Source organism: Lipotes vexillifer, unplaced genomic scaffold (genome assembly GCF_000442215.2).
Source record: "Lipotes vexillifer unplaced genomic scaffold, Lipotes_vexillifer_v1.1 scaffold1584, whole genome shotgun sequence".
Classification (NCBI taxonomy): Eukaryota; Metazoa; Chordata; class Mammalia; order Artiodactyla; family Lipotidae; genus Lipotes; species Lipotes vexillifer.
Window position 1 is genome coordinate 154,496 of NW_006782397.1, and position 21,079 is coordinate 175,574.

The 21,079-nt window shown below is 40.7% G+C and overlaps 1 protein-coding gene across 1 annotated transcript; it reads right to left on the bottom strand.

Annotated features, from left to right (window-relative positions):
• Positions 1 to 896: 896 nt before the first annotated feature.
• On the bottom strand, positions 897 to 19,622 carry TTPA (alpha tocopherol transfer protein). The gene is made up of 5 exons (XM_007455259.1): positions 19,399 to 19,622; positions 12,058 to 12,211; positions 6,109 to 6,302; positions 4,063 to 4,173; positions 897 to 1,269 (listed from the first exon to the last, which is right to left on the bottom strand). Exons 1-5 carry the CDS (start codon positions 19,600 to 19,602, stop codon positions 1,081 to 1,083), a joined length of 852 nt encoding a protein of 283 aa, XP_007455321.1. The 5' UTR covers positions 19,603 to 19,622; the 3' UTR covers positions 897 to 1,080.
• Positions 19,623 to 21,079: the final 1,457 nt, after the last annotated feature.

Below are 21,079 nucleotides of genomic sequence, written 5' to 3' on the forward strand. Positions count from 1 at the left end.
GTAAATATGAATTGTAGGATTTGGCTAGAATGTTCTGATAATACAGTAAAACCCAAATTTCTTCATGCATAATCTGAAAAGTTCCAGATGTAGTTGACAGTGATTTTAAAATGTAAACATTTCCTTTCCCTTGTGTAGTTGTGTTACTGTTCAATTAAAAATAGAGTCCACGTATACGGCAACCAAGTATTATTCCACCTCTGAATCTCTATGTAGTTAACTGTATCAACATGAATAATTTCATAGAGACCTATTGATGCTACACATAAGAGTTTATGGTGTACAGACTCTTCAATCAAAAGTTTCTATTGTGCAAATAACGGTAAAATAGAATTTCCCTGAGGTGAACTACCTTGCTGGCCCACAGAAATAACTATATAAAACTGTATTCAGATTTTAATCTGAATTATAGTCTATCTGACATGCACCCAAAATGAGTGTGAATAGAGTTTTATAATCACTTGATCTGTGCTAATATTTCTTTTCAGTGGACTTTATTCATTTATAATCAAACAAGTGGGACCAGAAAAGTTGTTTAAAATAAAACTTTTGAGAAACACACCAAAGTGCGCATGAAAAGATACTTTAGAGATAACTTTATTCCAAATGCAAAAATCAGGAACCTCTTCTATGCTTTTAAGGTATAATAATATTTAATTACTTTACTTTTTTTTTTTTTTTTTTTTTTTTTTTTGTGGTATGCGGGCCTCTCACTGTTGTGGCCTCTCCCGTTGCAGAGCAGAGGCTCCGGATGCGCAGGCTCAGCGACCATGGCTCACGGGCCCAGCCGCTCTGCGGCATGTGGGATCTTCCCCGACCGGGGCACGAACCCGTGTCCCCTGCATCGGCAGGCGGACTCTCAACCACTGCGCCACCAGGGAAGCCCTAATTACTTTAAAGGTAAAGAAAAGATATTTAAAAAGTAAAGAAATTTCCCAAATACCCATGTTGCTCAAGTTAGAAGATTTTTACATTGAAAAAAACCAATCGGAAAAGCATTAGTTTAATGATTCTTTTTCTTTCATTCATATAACCAGGTAGGGTCTTACTCATGTATTTTTAATTAGGAAGTCTTTCACATTAAATAACTTCTTCTCCTTTAGTGGTCTGTGAAATGCTGCTGAGATAATTTTCAGACTTCATTATAAAATTTGTCCACTCCTGACAAATGTCTTCCATGGAGTATTCTTCACCACCGTATTCCACTGGAAGAATGTCTGGGAAATGCTGAAGTAACCTTTGTTTGTAATTGTCCCCATGCATATGAATCTGAAAAAGCCAAAATGTTTTAGAAGGTATGCCCTCTGCCTCTCAGTATATCAGATGCATTTCCAATGGAAAATCAACACTGTAAGATAAGGTGCTCTCATCACTTCTAAGATAGGAGCGCATGTATAGATACTATTGATACATCCTTTATTCCTCTGCTTATGAAGCTAATAATTATGTTTAGATTGTGCTGCTTATGAATCTGATCATCTTACTGTTTTCTTATATTTGCATCCTTATAACTATACAATATGTACAAAAAGCTATTCTTTTTTCTTTCAAAAGTAGATTTTTAAAACTCTAAATAAAATCATTTTATACATTCTATTCCCTAATGTACAGGTGATTCTTAGCAAAAGATCGAATATCCTGGGATGGTTCTGTAGATGATAAAAATATTCTTCCTTTTATTAGTTCATATTAAATAAAAGCATATATCTGAACACACAATCAGGTACGCAGGGAATAATTTATGTGGAACAGTTGACAGTCTTGGCTAATAAAAAATTAAGAGAAATTATGATGGTTGAGAACTTTAAATTTTTGAACATTTTAAACTATAAAAATTGATCATATAATGTCCTGAAGTTAAAATAAAGACTTGGAACTTTTGATTAAAAGCACATCTTGTTAAAAATAAATACATAAATACCTTTATTCATCTGCTAAGATTCATCTGTACATTCAACAATCATTTAGTAAGCACCTACTATGTGCTTAGGATATGAAGACTGAAAGATGAATGAAACAAGTTTTTTGCACTCAGGAACCTTGCAGTCCCAATCCTTGATTTTTTTCTGAAATGTTTAAAATATGACCAGCTAATTGAAAAATTCAACTATCTCTTCAGGAAGGGAGAAATAAAATCATTCATAGAGCCCTGCCAAAATGTTTAAAGGGAGAAAGTGGCTAGATTTGGTCTTCCCTGCCTTCCCCATTTTGGCAAGTTTGTTTCATGTCAATTAACTTTCATTGAAATGCTTCACTTCTCAATTTAAAATTTTTCTTCTCTTCTTGCTCATGTTCTCCTGTTTATTAGGTTCAGTTTATTGTTGTTTTCGTTTTTTTGGTCCAGAATATAACCCAAAACAGAAATACTTATTTTTATGTCTGTCAGCGTTCAACAGAAGATGGCCAGCTATTGTCAAGCTATACTGAAGAGAGGAAAAAAAGAATAAACAAAAAAACCCAGCTTTTATAAGAATAAAAGAATCTTCCATAGGGGCGGTTCTTCTTGAAGACAGATAGAAATACCTACTGGAAAACCTCAAAAGAAGCTCTAGGGTCGTCATTTTCTGACCAGATGCAAGATGTTACCTTTTCTTAGTATGAAAGAGTATACTTTGTAACATTCCAAATATGCTATTATCACTCATATTACCAGTATTTCTATTTAAATAGTTTTTGAGATTTAAATTGTCAATGCCTTTAAAACCTGTTTGTGTTCATGCATTAGATGTTGCCAACGTTTGTCTAAATAAATGCTCTAAAAATTATCCCCTACGGATTCCTGCAGAAGAGTGGTTGCCAGTTTGGGAACTCACACTCTGTTGTCAACACTTGAAAAATCCCAAGTAATATTAGATATTCACCTGAGATAAGACTCTGCAACATAGGTAAAAAGCATCAAATCGGGCTTCCCTGGTGGTGCAGTGGTTGAGAATCCACCTGCCAATTCAGGGTACACGGGTTCGATCCCTGGTCTGGGAATATCCCACATGCCGCGGAGCAGCTAAGCCTGTGCGCCACAATTACTGAGCCTGTGCTCTAGAGCCAGCGAGCCACAACTACTGAGCCTGCAAGCCACAACTACTGAGCCTGCATGACACAACTACTGAAGCCCACATGCCTAGAGCCCGTGCTCTGCAACAAGAGAAGCCACCACAATGAGAAGCCCACTCACTGCAACGAAGACCCAACGCAGCCAAAAATAAATCAATAAAATAAATAAATTAATTTAAAAAAACATCAAATCTATTTGCTTTAACTAACGACATTAAGTCACATACCTTGGGTACTATGGTTTTCAGTTACACATGTCTAATTTAAGCATATTTATTATTTACATAGATAATACATTCACATGGCTAGAAATCAAAGCAAGATAAAAGATCCACAGTAAGATGTCTTGCTCCCAACCATATCCTCAGCTACCCCATCCATACCTCTCTTTTGTTCCATATAGGTAACCACTTTGGTTGTTTCTTTGCATATCCTTTAAAAATAACTTTTATGCCAATATAACTATAGATTCTGATTTCTTTCCTTTTTATACAAAAGATAGTATAAACACTATTCTGCATGTTCTTATTTCCCTTCACAATACATCCTGCAAATCTTACTGTGTTCCATTGTGTAGATGCATCACAGTTCATTTAACCAGTTCCCTCATGATGAAAACTGGGTGGTTTCCAATATTTTGCTACAATGAATCCCCTTGTATATGTAATTTTGTTTATGAGCATGTATATCTGTAGGATAAAAATCCCAGAAATGTGAAGACTGTAATTTTGGTAACTATGACCACACTGCCCCCTATAGGGAATATATCATTTTGCAGTTTCACCAGCCATGTGTTAGAGGTCCAGTTTTTCCACAGCCTCACTAACTTGATTTTTCAAAACTAAAAAGAAATTTTATAAAAGTAGTTGGGTTGTTAGATAAATATTCAAAACACTGGGACAATACTGTGTGTGTTGGGGGGTGGGGCGGAAATAAGAGAGCAATTTTTAAATAACAAAGGAGTGGAACATTCGGTACAGAAGAATACTGACTTGAATATGTTTTACTTACCCGTTCCTTAATTTTTTCAGTCAGAAATGGTTTAATCATGGAAAAGACAGCATGAAAAATTATTGGCTCATTTATCAGATGGATACCACGAACTTTTAATGGAAAGGAATCCTTTGAAAATAAAGAAAATGTCTTGTTAATAACAGCATAAATCAATAATGTAATCCTATCGACAAGCCCCTTCTTTGAACACTTGCTAAACTTAACAGCAATACCTAAAGTGTGATTTTATTTTCAAAATTATTCCATCAACACAATAGCCTGCTTTATAGTTCACTGTCCCTAGATTAAGAAAAGGTCTCTAAAAAGGTTTCACCTTGTAGTTTAGGCAAAGTATTTTAAGAAATAGCTACATCTTTCATAAGCAGGACACAGAAAATATCTTCCCGAATCACATATAAATGTGCTTTTGAAAAATCAATGAGTCATTTGGATATTTAACCTTTCCCCTCAAATTTTTATTTTGAGGAAGAAAAATCAAACTTTCATAAAAGTTGAAAGAATAGTACAATAAACACACACTTTTAAACTTTTGACACGGGTATAAGTCTTTCACATCAAAGTAATATCGGCTTTTTTCTAAGGTTTAAAATGTTAAGGATTCAAAGAAAAACCTCATCAATAGTTTCCCTACCCAAAGATGTGTTGTTAATATAGAGATTTTTCCTGCCAAGTTTCTTTCAGACAAAACTTTTTTTTTTCTGCACATAGCTTTTAGAGATGTGTTATCAATTGTGACTTTTCCTTTCAGGTTCTTTCTATGAATAATTTTATTTTAAACATAATTGCTAATATGCTCTTTAAATAATTTGCACCCCGTTTTGTTTCACTGACATAATACAATTTTTGTAAACATTGTGAGCTTTAATATTGATGCTATAATCCATCAAATGGATGTACCATTATTTAAGTAACCCTTTTCCTATTTCTGGACAAATAAGCTGTTTCTAATTTTCTTCTATAAAAATTGATGCTATAGGGGGCTTCCCTGGTGGTGCAGTGGCTGAGAATCCACCTGCCAATGCAGGGGACATGGGTTCGATCCCTGGTCCGGGAAGATCCCACATGCCGCGGAGCAACTAAGCCCATGCACCACAACTACTGAGCCCGTGCACCGAGAGCCCGTGCTCCACAACGAGAGAAGCCACCGCAAAGAGAAGCCCGCGCACCGCAACGAAGAGTAGTCCCCGCTCGCCGCAACTAGAGAAAGCCCGTGCACAGCGACGAAGACCCAACACAGCCAAAAATAAATAAATAAATAAAATAAAATAAATTTATTTTAAAAAATTGATGCTATAGTAACTATCTTTATGTATAGAAGCAATCGTGGTTCTAAGTACAGCTTTTATCTTCAGATATCCTGGACTGGAATCCCTGTTTCACTGCTGACAAAATGTGTATGCTTGGGCATTGCTATGTCACCTCTCTGACATAGTAAAATAATTTATAAAATGGAAAAATTAATAGTCATATGTCATAAGCTTTGGTGTAGCCATTAAGTGGTAATGCACTTGAAACACTTAGCAAAGTACTTGGCACACAGTAAGCTATTATTATTATACACAAAGTCTTTGCTATATTTAAGATTATTCCTTGGCTAGGTTTCCAAAAGCAGGATTACTGGGTCAAAGATGATGGCCATTTTTAAAACTTTTTTTTTCCCCCGGAAAGAACTGTATCAATCTATACCAACCAAAACCTACATGACATTTTGTTGTATGATTGCTATAAATATTATTTTTTGAGTCAATTTTTAATTTAGGAAGAAAATTTTAGTGACTGAAAGATAAAACCACCACACTATTGTTTAAATATATGAATTCTGTGGTTAGAAATTTTGAACATATTTTCATAGTTTGTTGCAACATTCTTTCTTTTTGAATTAATAACACTTTACTTCCTCTTACCGTTATTGAATTCTATGTATCATTTCTAAAATTTTATTTAATTTTCTAATAAATGTACTATCCCTTCTCTTTAACATATAACTAAATTTGTATCTCTTATTTGGAAGTATTATCCTGAACAGTTAAAATATACACTTACTGTAAGAACAGCAGCAATCTTCTTGGCTACAGATGGAGTAATTTGAAAAGCATGAGAAAACTGCCAGCCTTCCAAATCAAAGATAGCCTTGATTCCATTCCGTTGTGTTTCTACCTCCTGTACAATAAGCTCGGATGTGATTAGACTTACACGAAACACATCATAAGCTGTGAAAACTTTTGGGTCCCAGTGTGCTAAAAAAAAAAATGTAAAAAATCATATCTCAGCACTGTGTAAAGAATCAGAAAGATTTACAAAAGGAAACGAATTCTTTTTAGACTTAAAGGATCAATAGAAATAAAACACGTGTAAAACACGTACACGCAGTGGTTGAGAGTCCACCTGCCGATGCAGGGGACATGGGTTCGTGCCCCGGTCCGGGAAGATCCCACATGCCGCAGAGCGGCTGGGCCCATGAGCCATGGCCGCCGAGCCTGCGCGTCCGGAGCCTGTGCTCCACAACGGGAGAGGCCACAGCAGTGAGAGGCCCACGTACCGCAAAAAACAAAAAACAAAACAAAACTAAACTAAACAAAACAAAAAAAACACGTACAAAGATCATGAATTGAGTAACAGATCAAATTGGTGGTCCAAGAACACGTGCCTGTTTCTCTCTCCCTCTCTCCAATCCCTAGCAAAGAACAGATTCTTAAGAGCACGGAGAAAATAAGAGAATAAATGCAGCCTGGATTTGATGGCCAGATGAAACTACAGCCCAAACTACAGCAGGATGGAACTGCGGCTGAAGGTGGGAATGCCTCTGGGTATGCTCCGCGCTCGAAAGTATTGAAAATGGGAAAAGCAAGGCTCTGGATTATGAAGAATAACTAGGGCCCCATCGTAACCACAGAGGTTGCTGCTAAGGGAAATGTGCGAAGAGCAGACAAGGCAGGTGGGTCTCTCTGACACCCTCTGTGACGAGCAGCGTGTAGGAGAGGCACGTCCATATAGGCTAGAAAAGTAGTGTGCGCTCGGAAAGCCGAGTCAGGGAGGCACTCGGGTAGCCAGCTCCCCACACCCAGGAAAAACAAGTAATACCTGTGCTAAGAAGAGGAGCTACTGAGTTCTTGCCCTCTCCCCTCCCCTGCCAGTCCTGGGGCAGGCCACGTCATGCAAAATTGACAGTAATGGATAGGCAAGCAGGTGATCTTTAAAAAAGATATGCAACCACTAAGAATTTTAATAGTTTTAAAGACACAGACACACAAAGAAGAGAGGATCCAAACTCAATAGACAAAGGCACTAAAACTGAAGGAAACAGCTAATAAAGCAAGAAACATTAAAAGAAACAAAATTGTTTCAGTGAGGAAAAAAATATACCATAGGCTATTGTCATAAGAACAGGCTATTATGAAAAAGAATCAGTTGAGACGTTGGAAATAAAAAGATGACAATTCAAGCAAATCTCACTTGATGGGATAAATGTCAGAAGAGACACAGCCAACGAGGGAATAATGGTTTGGAACATCTAGCTGAGGAAGTCTCTCAATCTCAACACAGAATAAGACGCAGGAGTCAATATGTATGAATAAAAAGTTAACAGACATGCAGCTAGATCCAGAAGTTTCAAAATCCAACTAATTAGAGTTCTGGAAGGCAATAATACAGAGAATAGGGAACAGAGGAGAAAGGAATAGGAACAGAAGAGACAATTTTTCCAAAGCTGGAAAAAGATGCAAATCTTCAGATTACAAGGTTCATGCAATACCTAACAAGATGAAGGGTTAAGAAAAAAAAAAGATTCATGACTAAGGAATGGTAAAATTGTAAAAATACCGAAGTTTCTGGCTTGAACAACTGGGTAGAATGGTGGTACCATTTGTTGAGATAGGAAACACTGGAAGAAAAGTGTTTAGGAAGGATCATAGGCAGTTTTGAACACGTTAGAATGGTGACTGTGAGATGTCCAGTTGGATACAGCTGAGATCGGGAACTGGTCATAGGGAGCTTTGGGAACAAAGAGATAATGGGGGTGAAGATACAAATCTCAGAGTTTCTGTGCTTATAGGTCTATAGCAGGGAGTAGCATGGACTTATGTTTCTCACTGTTATGGTAGAGAGGTAAGTAGCTTAAGAAGAGGAGGCTAAGGCCAATGTCCTAAGGAATTTCGGAATTTACAGTAGCATATGTAGTGCCAGCAAAGGAGACTAAGAAGAAACAGTTTAAGTTGGAGGAAAACACCAGGGGAATGTGGCACCAGAGAAGGGAGGCAAATACCTCAAAAAAGAGGAAGAGGTTTGCTATGTAAAGAGGTCAAGTGAAATAGCACTAAACACATCCATTAGATTTGGTGAAAAGGTCACCGATGATGTGCTAAGGTCATTTCACCAGAAAGGTGGCAGTGAAACCAGACCAGGGGGCGTTGAGAGGACCTGTGAGAAAATGTGGATGGTGAACATAACTTAACTAACTCTAAAAATGTGGCTGAGAATGAGAGGTGTGGGGAGATGGCTAGGGTGGAGGCTGGAGGGTCTTACAGGATTAAGGAGCTTTTGGATGGCTGATCCTAACAGATTTAAATGTTAAAGGATAGTGTGTAATAGCAAGGAAAAATCTAGAGATGAAGAAAGAGAAGGGATAATTAGAGGTATTCCTAGAAAGGTACAATGGAATTGCCCTTTATTTTTAAAAGCCTCAGATTCCTGGTAAGAATTTGAAAAATCAATCCATGGATAAACCAGTTCACGTATACTGTATGACTTCAGACACTGGCTGAAAGCTATAATGGTGCAAAATATGAACAGAATGACTGAAAGTCTGCAGTTCAGAAAATAGTGACTGACCTAAATTTCTGAGCCCACCAACATAGTTGTCTAGACCTGTGCTGTCCAAATAGTAGCCATTAGCCATATGTGGCTATGTAAATTTAAATTAATTAACATTTTAAATAATTAACAGTAAATAAAATAAAAATTCAGCTTCTTAGTTGCGATAGCCACATTTCAAGTGCTCATCAGCTACATGTGGCTAGTAGCTACTGAGAACAATTTCACCATCATAGAAAGTTCTATTGGACATTGCTGGTTTAGACTCTAAGCTCCCTTAAGGCAAAAGAAAAAATTGCCGTACATTTTTAATTCCTTCTCCAGCAGCTATCTAACATTTATTGGGTGCTTAGTACATACCAGGTAATTTTCTAATTATATTTTATATATACTGTATTGCAAGATTTAATGCTCACAGCAACCCTATGAGGAAAGTTTCTGCTATGCCCATTTGACAGATGAGAAGATGGAATTATAGCTGCACAGCTTTCCATGTAGCTAGACGTAGCAGAGCTGGGATTCCGACCCAGGCAGCATGCCCTAGAACCTGTGTTCCTGAGAGCCAAGCCAGTCAAAACTTAATGCTCGCTGCTAAATTTTACTTTTGCTGCTGTAGTACAGTAGTGAGTCTCAAAAGGCATAAAATTATATCCTTTGGCTTATAGGCCAATAATGCAAAAATTTAGTTTCACCTTGGGTTGTCCTGCTGGACTGGAGGAAAAGGTTCTGTGCATTTTCTCACTGCTTACACTGCACAGAGATGGTACCAGGGAAGGAGTTATGCTAACGTTCTACCGAAAAAGCTCTACCACAGATTTCTTTTAGTTCCTCCCATTAATTCAATTAAATTTAGAAAATTTATAAATATAAATTTATCCTATTCTTTCATTTTACTCATAAAACTCTTCTGAGTTTCTCCTTTCGCCCTGGAGTAACATGTTATTCTACATAACACTCAGAAGATTTGCTGCATACTCTCCTGTCTGACCGTCACTAAACTGATATGTTTTCTTGATTTTAAAATCTGAGTTAAACAGTACACTTATAAATTAATAACTGCAAGAGGCTACAGGGAGATCAGCTCGCTGCTTTATGACCACCTAGGGGGTGGATAGGGAGGATGGGAGGGAGACACAAGAGGGAGGAGATATGGGGATGTATGTATACGTATAGCTGATACACTTTGTTATAAAGCAGAAACTAACACACCATTGTAAAGCAATTATACTCCAACAAAGATGTTAAAAAAAAAAAAAAGAGGCCCTCGCTAAACAATAGAAGACTGTTGACTTCTATTATTTAAGGTGTTTCTGATCAAAGTAGCACATTTGCTTTTTCACTATTAAGGTCTCATTTTTACTTCTTAACATGAGCAGACCCCAAAAAACCTCCAGCCAGGCATGCAGAGCCAGGATACTCACAGAAGGAATCACCTGTAGGTGTCCATCTTGTGCTCCTGGGACCCCAGAGTAGGGTTGCCAGATAAAATATAAGAAGCCCAATTAAAGCTGAATTTCAGATAAACTGGATATATTTTTTTAGTCTAAGTATGCTTCATGCATACTAAAAAAAAATTATTCACTGTTTACCTGAAATTCAAATGTAACTGGACACTGTAATTTTCATAAAACAGTTTCACTTGCTACATAAAACACAGATACTTTGCTAAATCTGGCAACTCTGTCCCTCAGGAACTCAGGGAACCTCATGCAACTTTCTATAACACCGGTGAGGCAACGACAGGACAGAAGAGCGAGCACCTGTAATGTCTGGTTTACAGACAACGACCTCACCATTAACCCAGTTGTATTTGACACAGAAGCTGGAGCAGAAAAACAGAATCATTCCACTTAGTCTTCTGCTACTTTTTCAAGAACTGAATGCAGGATCTTCTTGCAAGACAGCCAAGTGCTGAGTTATAGGCAGGTATCTTATCTATAAGCAGGCAGGAAAAGCAAATCTATAAATATCTTTAAGTTCCCTAGAATATTTACAGATGTGAAAGTTTCCGTCAGAGGATAATTCATAAGATTCTGCTCATGAAATGTTGGTTATCTTTGTCATTCCAACCGGGCCAGGAAAGGATGCTGGGGACAGTGTGAACCCTCCATTTCGTGCCATTTTTAATCACACTCAGGTCGAAGGGAGGGGCAGAAGTTATAGGTTTCCAGCCTCCAGGAGACACTAGGAAGACCTAGGGGTGAAAAGAGGAAGCAGTGAAAAGAAAGGGGGGGGCTTCCCTTGTGGCGCAGTGGTTGAGAATCCTCCTGACGATGCAGGGGACGCGGGTTCGTGCCCCTGTCCGGGAAGATCCCACATGCCGCGGAGCGGCTGGGCCCGTGAGCCATGGCCGCTGAGCCTGCGCGTCCGGAGCCTGTGCTCCGCAACGGGAGAGGCCACAACAGTGAGAGGCCCGCGGACCGCAAGAAAAAAAGAAAAAAGAAAGAGGGGAACGTGGAACAGGGGTTCTTTAACACTTGCCTGGGTGCTGCTTCCCACGGCCCCTTCCTCCCCTTCCTCCACCTGGAGAATGAGCCCCTCGCTCCGCAGCCTGGGGCAGGACCCAACCACCGTTCACTCTGTCACTCACTCCAAAAATATCTCATAAATACCTACCATGTGCCACGCCCTGGTTTCGGTGCTTGGGAAACATCAGCAAACAGAACACAGACAAAATCTATGCTCTCGTGGAGCTTGTATTATTATAGTTCAGAATACTTAATTGAATTTTTGAAACACTTTACCTTGATCTTTTTTACCTTTTCCACCTATTTCTCTTCTCTGTTTTCTTTTCCTCTTACTTTATATAGTTAACTGTGTGGAAGAATGGAAGTAGGATTTTCATTGGTTTGGGATAATTTTCTCACAACGGCCAGTTTTATTCTATTTGGGGGACCTTAAAGACTAAATGAGGGACGTCCCTGGCAGTACAGTGGTTAAGACTCCAGGTTTCCAATGCAAGGGGCGCGGGTTCGATCCCTGGTTGGGGGACTAAGATTCCACATGCCACACAAGCGCAGCCAAGAAAATATAAAAAATAAAAATTTTTAAAAAATTTTTAAAAAGACTAAATGAAACTCAAGTTAAAACCTAAAAAGCTAAATTCTTAAATATGAACTCATGGAAGCTTCCGATATGGCAGTCAAGAAAAATAAAAAAGAGGAAGTGCTGTGTGTGACCTACCAATTCTGTAAATCAGAACTTTGCTGCCAGTGGGGTCTCGGGCTCTCAGGACGCCGACGTAGCCGGCCTTCAGAAGGCCAAGAATGCTTCTAGGATGGAGATCTGCACTTATTTCTGGACATTCTGCTCTCCACTTATAGTAGTTTTTCAGTAACTGGAAAATAAAATAAAACTTATCTACAGATAGCATACATGGTAAGCACTTTGTAAGAGCGATAGGAAAGTCTTGGCATTATGTAGGGCCCTTGCCATGTATTATGTCAGGATTCTAACCTGGGGTATGTTTTTAGCTGTAAAAGCTAAAAGCACACTTCATGCAAGATCTCAGGTGATAGGAGTTAGTCACAAATTCAAAGATGAGGAATTTTTATTTGTCTCCTGTGGTAAAGAGTCTCCCAAAGATAGCTGTCAACAATGCCTCCCGTCCTGGTGTGCACATGTCATTCCTTCCACCAGCAGGTGGAGTCCATTTGATTCCTTCCTCTTGAAGCTGAGCTGGCCTCCTGTCTTGCTTTGATGGAAGTGACACCGTGCTTGGTTAAGAAGCCTGAGACCTTCTCTTTTTGCTTTTTGGGATCCAGACACCACGTAGGATTATTAAATAACGAAACTCTGCAGAGAGAGGCCCTGGACGATAAGAGGCCATCTCAGATAGCCTGACCTCAACCATGGTCCCAGCTCATGCAACGTGGAGCACAGACGAACCATCCCCGCTGAGTCCTGCCCAAAGTGGCACATTACAATAAACAGCCGTGGTTTAAGCCACTAAATTCGGGGTTGGTTTGTTACTTAGCAATAGAAGGCTGAAACATCCACCTTTTTAGTCTTTGTGAATAAGGAAGAAAAGAAATCAAGCAGATGAATTAACTCTACAAATGTTTTTGAGCATCTGCAATGTTCCACACACTTAGTGAGGCACTTGAGGTACAGCAGTGGGCAGAATAAAATCCCTGCTCTCTTTGGACCTCACCGGTTGGTGACAACTGGATCATACAGGCCATGCTATGTAGTGAAGAGCTTGATTCGCAGGCTGCTGCTGCTTCAGGAAAACCTTGACTCCACCACCTACTATCCATTCGGTCTTGGCATGTATTTAACTGCTCTGAGTCATGTTTTCTCAACATGTGTCTTGCAGGGTGCTGGGTAAAGCATACATGGGCATAACAAGCGGTAGTCAGCCTTGCTGTTCTCTTAATAGGGAAAGTTATTTAGATTAATTGCTCATCCAAGCTTTTAGTTCAGGTTTATATTAAAGGTAACTAAAAATTTTTGGTTTTTATTTTCTCTCCTAGAAAAAAGATACAAAGGAACATTTCTATACCGTACTAACAGAAAACAACAAAAATCGACTTTGTTAACGGTGGTATACACTCGGAGAGCCTGTGGAACAGTCTGCCTGGATATTAGGTCTTGGCAAAATATGGTTTGAAAGCACCGCATTTTCTTTTTTTTTTTCCAAAAAAAACACCAATAGTGGTTACTCTGCATTTACAAATAATACAAACATTGCCAGTGTATTGTGGAGAATACTGACATCAAATTACAGTTAAAATTTATTATATTTCAATTTACCTTTCCATGATTTTCAGCATTCTCAGTTTTTCTAAAACGACAGTATATTTGTTTTGAGTTTAAAGAGATCTATTAGCAACGTGGAATCAAAGTTCAGATGAAAGGAAAGGACAAATTTTGCATTTGAGAGTCACTGGAATGAACATGAGAACTGTAATCACGAAGTAGTCATGATCTGGAGGAGAAACTGCAAAAACAAGCTTAAAAAACCAAGTAAAGGGTGAAATTCCGAGCCTTGGGGGACGTCAACGGCTGGGAATGGCTGGAGGAAGAGAGGATCTGGTTGGACCACAGGAGATCTGGCACCACAATGTACAGAAGGGAGGGAAAGGCATCTGTGTTGCTCTACTCCTCACTTCTTTCTCTCTGATACTGTTTCCCCCTCTTTCTCTTTCTTTCTCCCTGTCATTTCTGCATTTAAGAAACTTTCCCTAACTGTTAAAAAAAAAAGAGAATGTTACTAAGAGTTAAAGGCAACAGAGAGGATAGAAAGAAAAAAAGTCAGTAAATTTGCCAACAAAGAAATAATTGGTGACCTAAATAGCAGATTCCAAAAGCAGTAAGAACAAAAGACACCTTGTAGATCCTGATATATTCATTCTCTTCTATAAGATGAATTTCTCTTCCTTCTCCTGTCTTAGGGGGCATCAGAATAAGTGTTACTAGAATTTTTATGTTCATTACTTTTTTCATAGTTCCCTCGGATGGAAAACTAGTCCTTTTAATTCTAATTCAAGCAAAACACCAGAAGCAGCATAGGAGCTCCAATACAGAAATAACAATTTTATTTTCCCGTGGAATAATCAAAGTTATAGCTTCATTAACAGGGATATTTTCGGGGCTTCCCTGGTGGCGCAGTGGTTAAGAACCCACCTACCAATGCAAGGGACACGGGTTCAAGCCCTGGTCTGGGAAGATCCCACACGTCATGGTGCAACTAAGCCCATGCGCCACAACTCCTGAAGCCTGCACACCTAGAGCCCGTGCTCCACAACAAGAGAAGCCACCGCAATGAGAAGCCCGTGCACCGCAAGAAAGAGTAGCCCTCGCTCGCCGCAACTAAAAGAAAGCCCACGCAGCAACGAGGACCCAACGCAGCCAAAAATAAATAAATTTATTTTATTTTTAAAAAAGGATCTTTTAGGGAATAGAGGCAGGCTCCTCAGCTTATTGATCTCTGCAGAGTGCTGGGCACTTAGGAGATAGGTACATGTGATGAATGAAAGAATAAATTAATACATGATTAAACCAGCTGGATCCACATGCTTGAAAAAAATGACTTTCATAAAGATGCACAAATTGCCCTCATACTTTTGACACTTGACTTTTGCAAACTGAAGGCTCTACACCTGGATCTTTTATTATACTTTTACACTGATAAATACATTCAAAAGTCTGGTTGACATAAATAAATTATGTAAATGACGTAAACTGCTACCAAGCAATTCTCCAAAAAACCACATAAAGTCCACAGCAGAAAAAAAACTGCCTGCGGGTGAATATTCATTACCGAAAGGCACCTGTTTTGTACCACCACTAGCAATAAATAAATATAAAAAGTTACAGCTTATTTTAACTCTCTTTTGTAACAGAGTAGACTTCTCCTTACATTTTTCGTGTACATATTTGTGCCACTTTTCTGGGGTTTAATGGCAACATTTCAATTCCCGCTCTTGAACATTCTAAGAGGTAACTATTGTTACCCCATTTTATTGGTAAGAAAATTAAGCTGGAAGAAATTACACATTTGTTTCATGGTAGTAGCTACAGGAGCAGAGTGGAGTCTGAAACTGACACTTGATTCGGTGAATTTTACAAAAGAAGCTGCATTTAGTGGGAAATAAGCAGGAAGCTTCAGTAGAATTTTGAAAACATTGAAGTATTTAGGAAAACTATAAAAATAATTAAAGGATAAATAACATATCACATAGAGCAAAAATATAAGGAGGAATATTCACTTGTGAAAGATAAGATTCTATATATTCACAAGAATATATAGAACAGACAAAGGTTAACAGTTGGTTGTTTTAAACAGATGGGGCAAGTATAGTTCACTTGAGAGTGCAGGCTCCCCTGAGTTCAGCTCAAGTTCAAATTCTTGCTCTACCCCTTCATAACTGCAATTTAGGATAGTTACTTACTCGTTACATCTCAGTTTCTTCTAAAATGAGAAAATAATGAGATAATCCGCGTAAACACTACTTACCAAAGTAGCTGGTACTCCCAAAGCTATTAGAATTCACAAAAGTCACTAATTTGTTATAATTTCAAATACAAAAACTAGAATACTGAGAAACTTCATTAAAACTGAGGGACTTATCAAGGTTTCTTCACACACTTAAACTATAGGGCTTTCATATTTTAAATAAAGGAGTGTAAATTGAATTAACTGCCTCTGTGGAGGAAAATGAAAAAACAGTTTCATACTCTTAACTCTCCCTTTTTCCTTTCAAGTTGGCAGAAAAATAGTGCAAAGAGTTCACAGAAACTTGATTCCTATCCAGTAGATTTGGACACAGTCCTGCTAGCCAGCTCCTCAAGGACATGATGCAATGAAAACAATTCAGGAAAATAAATAATACAGGAAAAAAATATACAACACAGAGGCTGGAGGTAAATTTTATTTCATCTTCTATTTAGACATGCTCCTGACGCGTCAGCGGCCATGGCTCACGGGCCCAGCCGCTCCACGGCACGTGGGATCCTCCCGGACCGGGGCATGAACCCGTGTCCCCTGCATCGGCAGGCGGACTCCCAACCACTGCACCACCAGGGAAGCCCTAGACATTACTTTTTTAAATTGGAGTAGAGTTGCTTTACAATGTTGTGTCAGTTTCTACTGTACAGAAAAGTGAATCAATTATACATATACATATATCCATTCTTTTTTAGATTTCCTTCCCATTTAGGTCACCACAGATAACAGTAGAGTTCCCTGTGCTATACAGTCATTAGTTATCTATTTTATACATAGTAGACATTACTTTTAAAAAGTAACCAAAATGGGGACTTCCCTGGTGGCACAGTGGTTAAGAATCCGCTTGCCAATGCAGGGGATGTGGGTTCGAGACCTGGTCTGGGAAGATCCCACATGTCGCGGAGCAACTAAGCCCATGCGCCACAACTACTGAACCTGTGCTCTAGAGCCCGTTGAGCCACAACTACTGAGCCCGTGTGCCACAACAAGAGAAGCCACCGCAATGAGAAGCCCATGCACCACAACTAGAGAAAAGCCCGCGCGCAGCAACGAAGACCCAACACAGCCAAAAATAAAATAAACTTAAAAAAATTTTTTTTAAAGTAACCAAAATGAAATCTGTAAATCATACACTTTTAATTGTTAGTTACCTATAAATGTTTAATGCCCCATTAGAGCTACACTTTTCACTGGACCTGAGATTGTGTCTTCATATCTACTAGCTGCTGAGTAAGTATGAGGACACCTTAGTAGCCATCTGATAAAAGAAAAGAAATAGGTAGGCTCCTATTTCATTCCTAATATCAAAATGAAGTCCAGTAGATCGACAACTCCAACATAAAAGAGAAGTCATATACTAGAGAAAAGTTTGCAGAAGGGAAGAGCTTATGAAACTAGAAGCAATCACAGAACAATCAAATCAATACATTTGATTACATAAAAACTTTAAAATTCTTCACAGAAAGAAAATAGCATTAACGATGTCAAAAGACGAACCACAAACTAGGACAGCAGCCTATTTTCTTTAATACATGAAGATATGAATAAAATGTTTTATATTTTATGTAAACAACGTGGAAGAAAATAGCAAAACAAGCAGTTAATTAGAAAGGAATTTTAAAATGTTAAATACATGAAAGATGATTAACCTCACTTGTAATTAAATAAATGCATATTATAATAATAATGAGAACCAGTTCCTAGCAGGTTGACACACAGATCATAAATTTGGTGACACAGCATGGGTGATAATATGGGGAAAGACACCATTATGTATTGAGAATATAGAAGTGATAAAATAAGTACAAACACTTTGGAGGACAGTTGGTCTATTCATCAACACTGAAAACGCACATTGCACTTCATCCAGCAATTGTGCAAGTTCAACTTATCCTATAAGGATTTTCCTATTTTTGTATTGGTACAATGACAAAGACATACTAGAATACCCAGTTGGTGTGGAAGAAACCCTATTTGTCTTGGTTTCTGTGTTTTGTGAACTGCCAAGCAAATTGTAGAAATTCAAAAAATAATCATTGAATGAAGGAATGAACAGCATGCACGGCAGCATTGCCAATGTCTGATGACAACTCCTATGTCCAATACAGGAGACTGGTTAATACATTTTAATATAATAAATTGAGACAATGCAATAGTACACAGCCCCCAAAAGAATAAGACACATGCTGAAACAGATTCATATCTATGATAAATTATGTTAAAAAGGCAAAATGTAAAACACATATATATGCTTGTGCGACTGTAGATTACACCTGGAAAGGTAAGAGCCAGGTAACAGTAACTGCCACTGGGTAGGAGGCTGGCAAGCTAAGGTCTGGGGTGAGGAATTTTTTCCCTTAGAAAGTTACTTTTAGGAACTTGCTTTGCATTCTTTACTATTTATGGATTTTTTTTTCATCTCTACTTCTTACTTTTTCAATTAAAAATTAGTTACCAACAACAAAAATCCTCATACTGAGACAGCTGGGACTCTGCACTATAATACTTCCTCTGCCTCCTAGCTCGCCGTGTGACACTGAGTGAGCCACTTGGAGAAATGGCTAGATCAAGTTCAACTGCTGAGCACTTCCTACGTGCCAGGCTCTGTGCTGGGTACGTCCTGTTCCGTTAAACTTGTTAATGTTCAGTCCTGGAAACCAGTCATCGCGGGAGGCCCTTTCACCGTTATTTAACAGGTGAGGATGCTGAGTCCAAAGTGCCAGAACTCAAGGTCGTACCCCTCTTTCTGATTCCTGTCTTCCCACCACCCTGCTCTCAACCAGCTGACATAACACACCTAGAGCCACAAAAGAAGTGCCGGGCTTCCCTGGTGGCGCAGTGGTTGAGAGTCCACCTGCCGATGCAGCGCACACGGGTTCGTGCCCTGGTCCGGGAAGATCCCACATGCCGCGGAGCGGCTGGGCCCCTGAGCCATGGCCGCTGAGCCTGCGCGTCCGGAGCCTGTGCTCCGCAACGGGAGAGGCCACAGCTGTGAGAGGCCCGCGTACCGCAAAAAAAAAAAAAAAAAAAGCGCCTCAAACCCATCCTGCCACTCAAAACACTCTGGACTGCTTTACCGTCTTGACACTTCAGTGTTACTATTAATAATACTCTTTTGCTAGGATTTGTCTTTAGATCTTCAGTTTTACTGGCAATTTCATTTCCCCCACCAAACGTCGAGTTACCTGCTAAGATGGAATAACTCTAGGCTTCCCACTTTTCAGCTGTCATTTTCTTTTACCTCACCCGCTCTGCTGCGGAGAGTGAGGCATTTCCCCCAAACTTTATAGGTTCGGGAGACTCGTGCAGGGCAGAGTTACAGTGCTTGGGGTCAAATGGGCCCTCTCCCTAGAAGGTTCCAGCTTTTTCCGAGGTTTCCCGTTTCCACGACCCAGAGAAACTGGAAGGACCAGCGCGGGAATCCTCAGAGCTCCCGCTTCCGCCGCGCGGTGCGCTCGGGCCGCGTCCCCGCCGAGGTCCGGCCGGCTAGCCGGGCGTCGGCGAGGGTCCGGGCCCAGCCGCGGCTTCCCGGCCAGTCCCCCGGGTGCAGCCCGGCGGGGAGAACCCCTTACCCGCCAGGCCAGGTCCAGATCGAAGTCCCGGGCGCGCAGGAACCGCAGCAGGAAGGCGTCGCTGAGCGGCCGCCGCGCCGGCCGAGCGCTCGCCTCCCCGGCCCGGCGCCGCAGCTCGGCCAGGCTGGGCTGCAGCAGCGGCGAGTGGTCGGGCAGCCCGTTGAGCTGCGCCCCCGCCGCTGGCCCCGGCCGCGCATCCGCCATGCCCGCCGCCCCGCTCCCGCCGCGGCCCGGGCGCCGGGGAGAGCTCCGGCCCGCCTCCGCCCCTCCTCCGCGGGCAGCCCGCGCACGCCCCCCGCCCGCCCCGCCTGCAGGGGTGAGCCCGGCCGCTCCTTACGCGGAACCACTTGGCAGCCCCGACGTGCTCAGCGTTATGGAAGCTCCAGGTCGGAACCCCAGCATTCCCAGTAAGGAAGGCACTGATGTTCGACGTCAAGGGGAAGATGACAAAGTTTGTTTGCCTTAGTTGATTGTGATTGGTTGGGTTGTGTTTTTTGTTTTGCGGTACGAGGGCCTCTCACTGTTGTGGCCTCTCCCGTTGCGGAGCACAGGCTCCGGACGCGCAGGCTCAGCGGCCATGGCTCACGGGCCCAGCCGCTCCGCGGCATGTGGGATCTTCCCGGACCGGGGCACGAACCCGTGTCCCCTGCATCGGCAGGCAGACTCTCAACCACTGCGCCACCAGGGAAGCCCTTTTTAGGTTTTTTTTTTTTTTTTTTTTGCGGCGGGGGGGGATGTTTTAAGAATAGTCTGCTAGAGTACTTTGCTTTTTCCCCTCCCGCCCTTCCTTCCTTCCTCCTTCCCTCCTCCCTTCCTTCCTTCCTTCCTTCCTCTCTCCCTCCTCCCTTTCTTCCTTCCCTCCTTGTCCTGGAGATGGAAGGAGCCTTAGAACCACCACTTCACGTCTTGGTGGCAGGCTGGCCGCGGAGCCCTTATCCCTACCCCTTCCATTAAGGCTTCACACTGACTCCTCACCTCAAACTGTGTTACAGCAGTGGTTTCCAAAATACACATCTCAAAATTGTACCTTCACCGACTCACTGCTTTTCCCCTTCCTCCCAATCCAGGCAAAGTCTTCTCAGTTCTTGGCACTTTACTCTGTTAGTGACATATACCAATAAATGACTAGTAAGTGCCAAAAACAAATCTTTCTAAACACTCTATATTTCCCCTGTTATGCTTCACCACCGTGTCTAGTCCCTCAACAGAGAGTCCAGAGTCCTTATGTGACCTCATCTAAGTGATCCTGGGTAATGAAGACGGAGCAGGAAAGTGATGTGGAAGCCAGAAAGGTCGTTGAATTGGTCTTTTCTTGATCTCTGCCCTATCCCAGAGTTGACCTGTTTCCCCAAGGGGGAACCCATGAGACGAATTATTATTGAATATATAGTATGCGACAGGTAAATACTAGAATCGCACAAATAAAACCAAATCTTTGCCTTTAAGATGTCCAGTGGCAGGTGAGAGAGACTGCCATTTCATTCATGAAAAGAATAGTTATTGAGCAGCTTCTGTGTCCAGAACTTGTTCCAGGTACTGAGGGTCCACCAGCAAACAGCAAACAAAACAGACAAAACCCTCGTCTTGGGGGCTCTGATTCTTGTGGAGGGAGATAGACAATGAATGAGAGAAATAAGCAATAAAACAATATGAGAGGTGGTGATGAGTGCTCTGGAAAAAC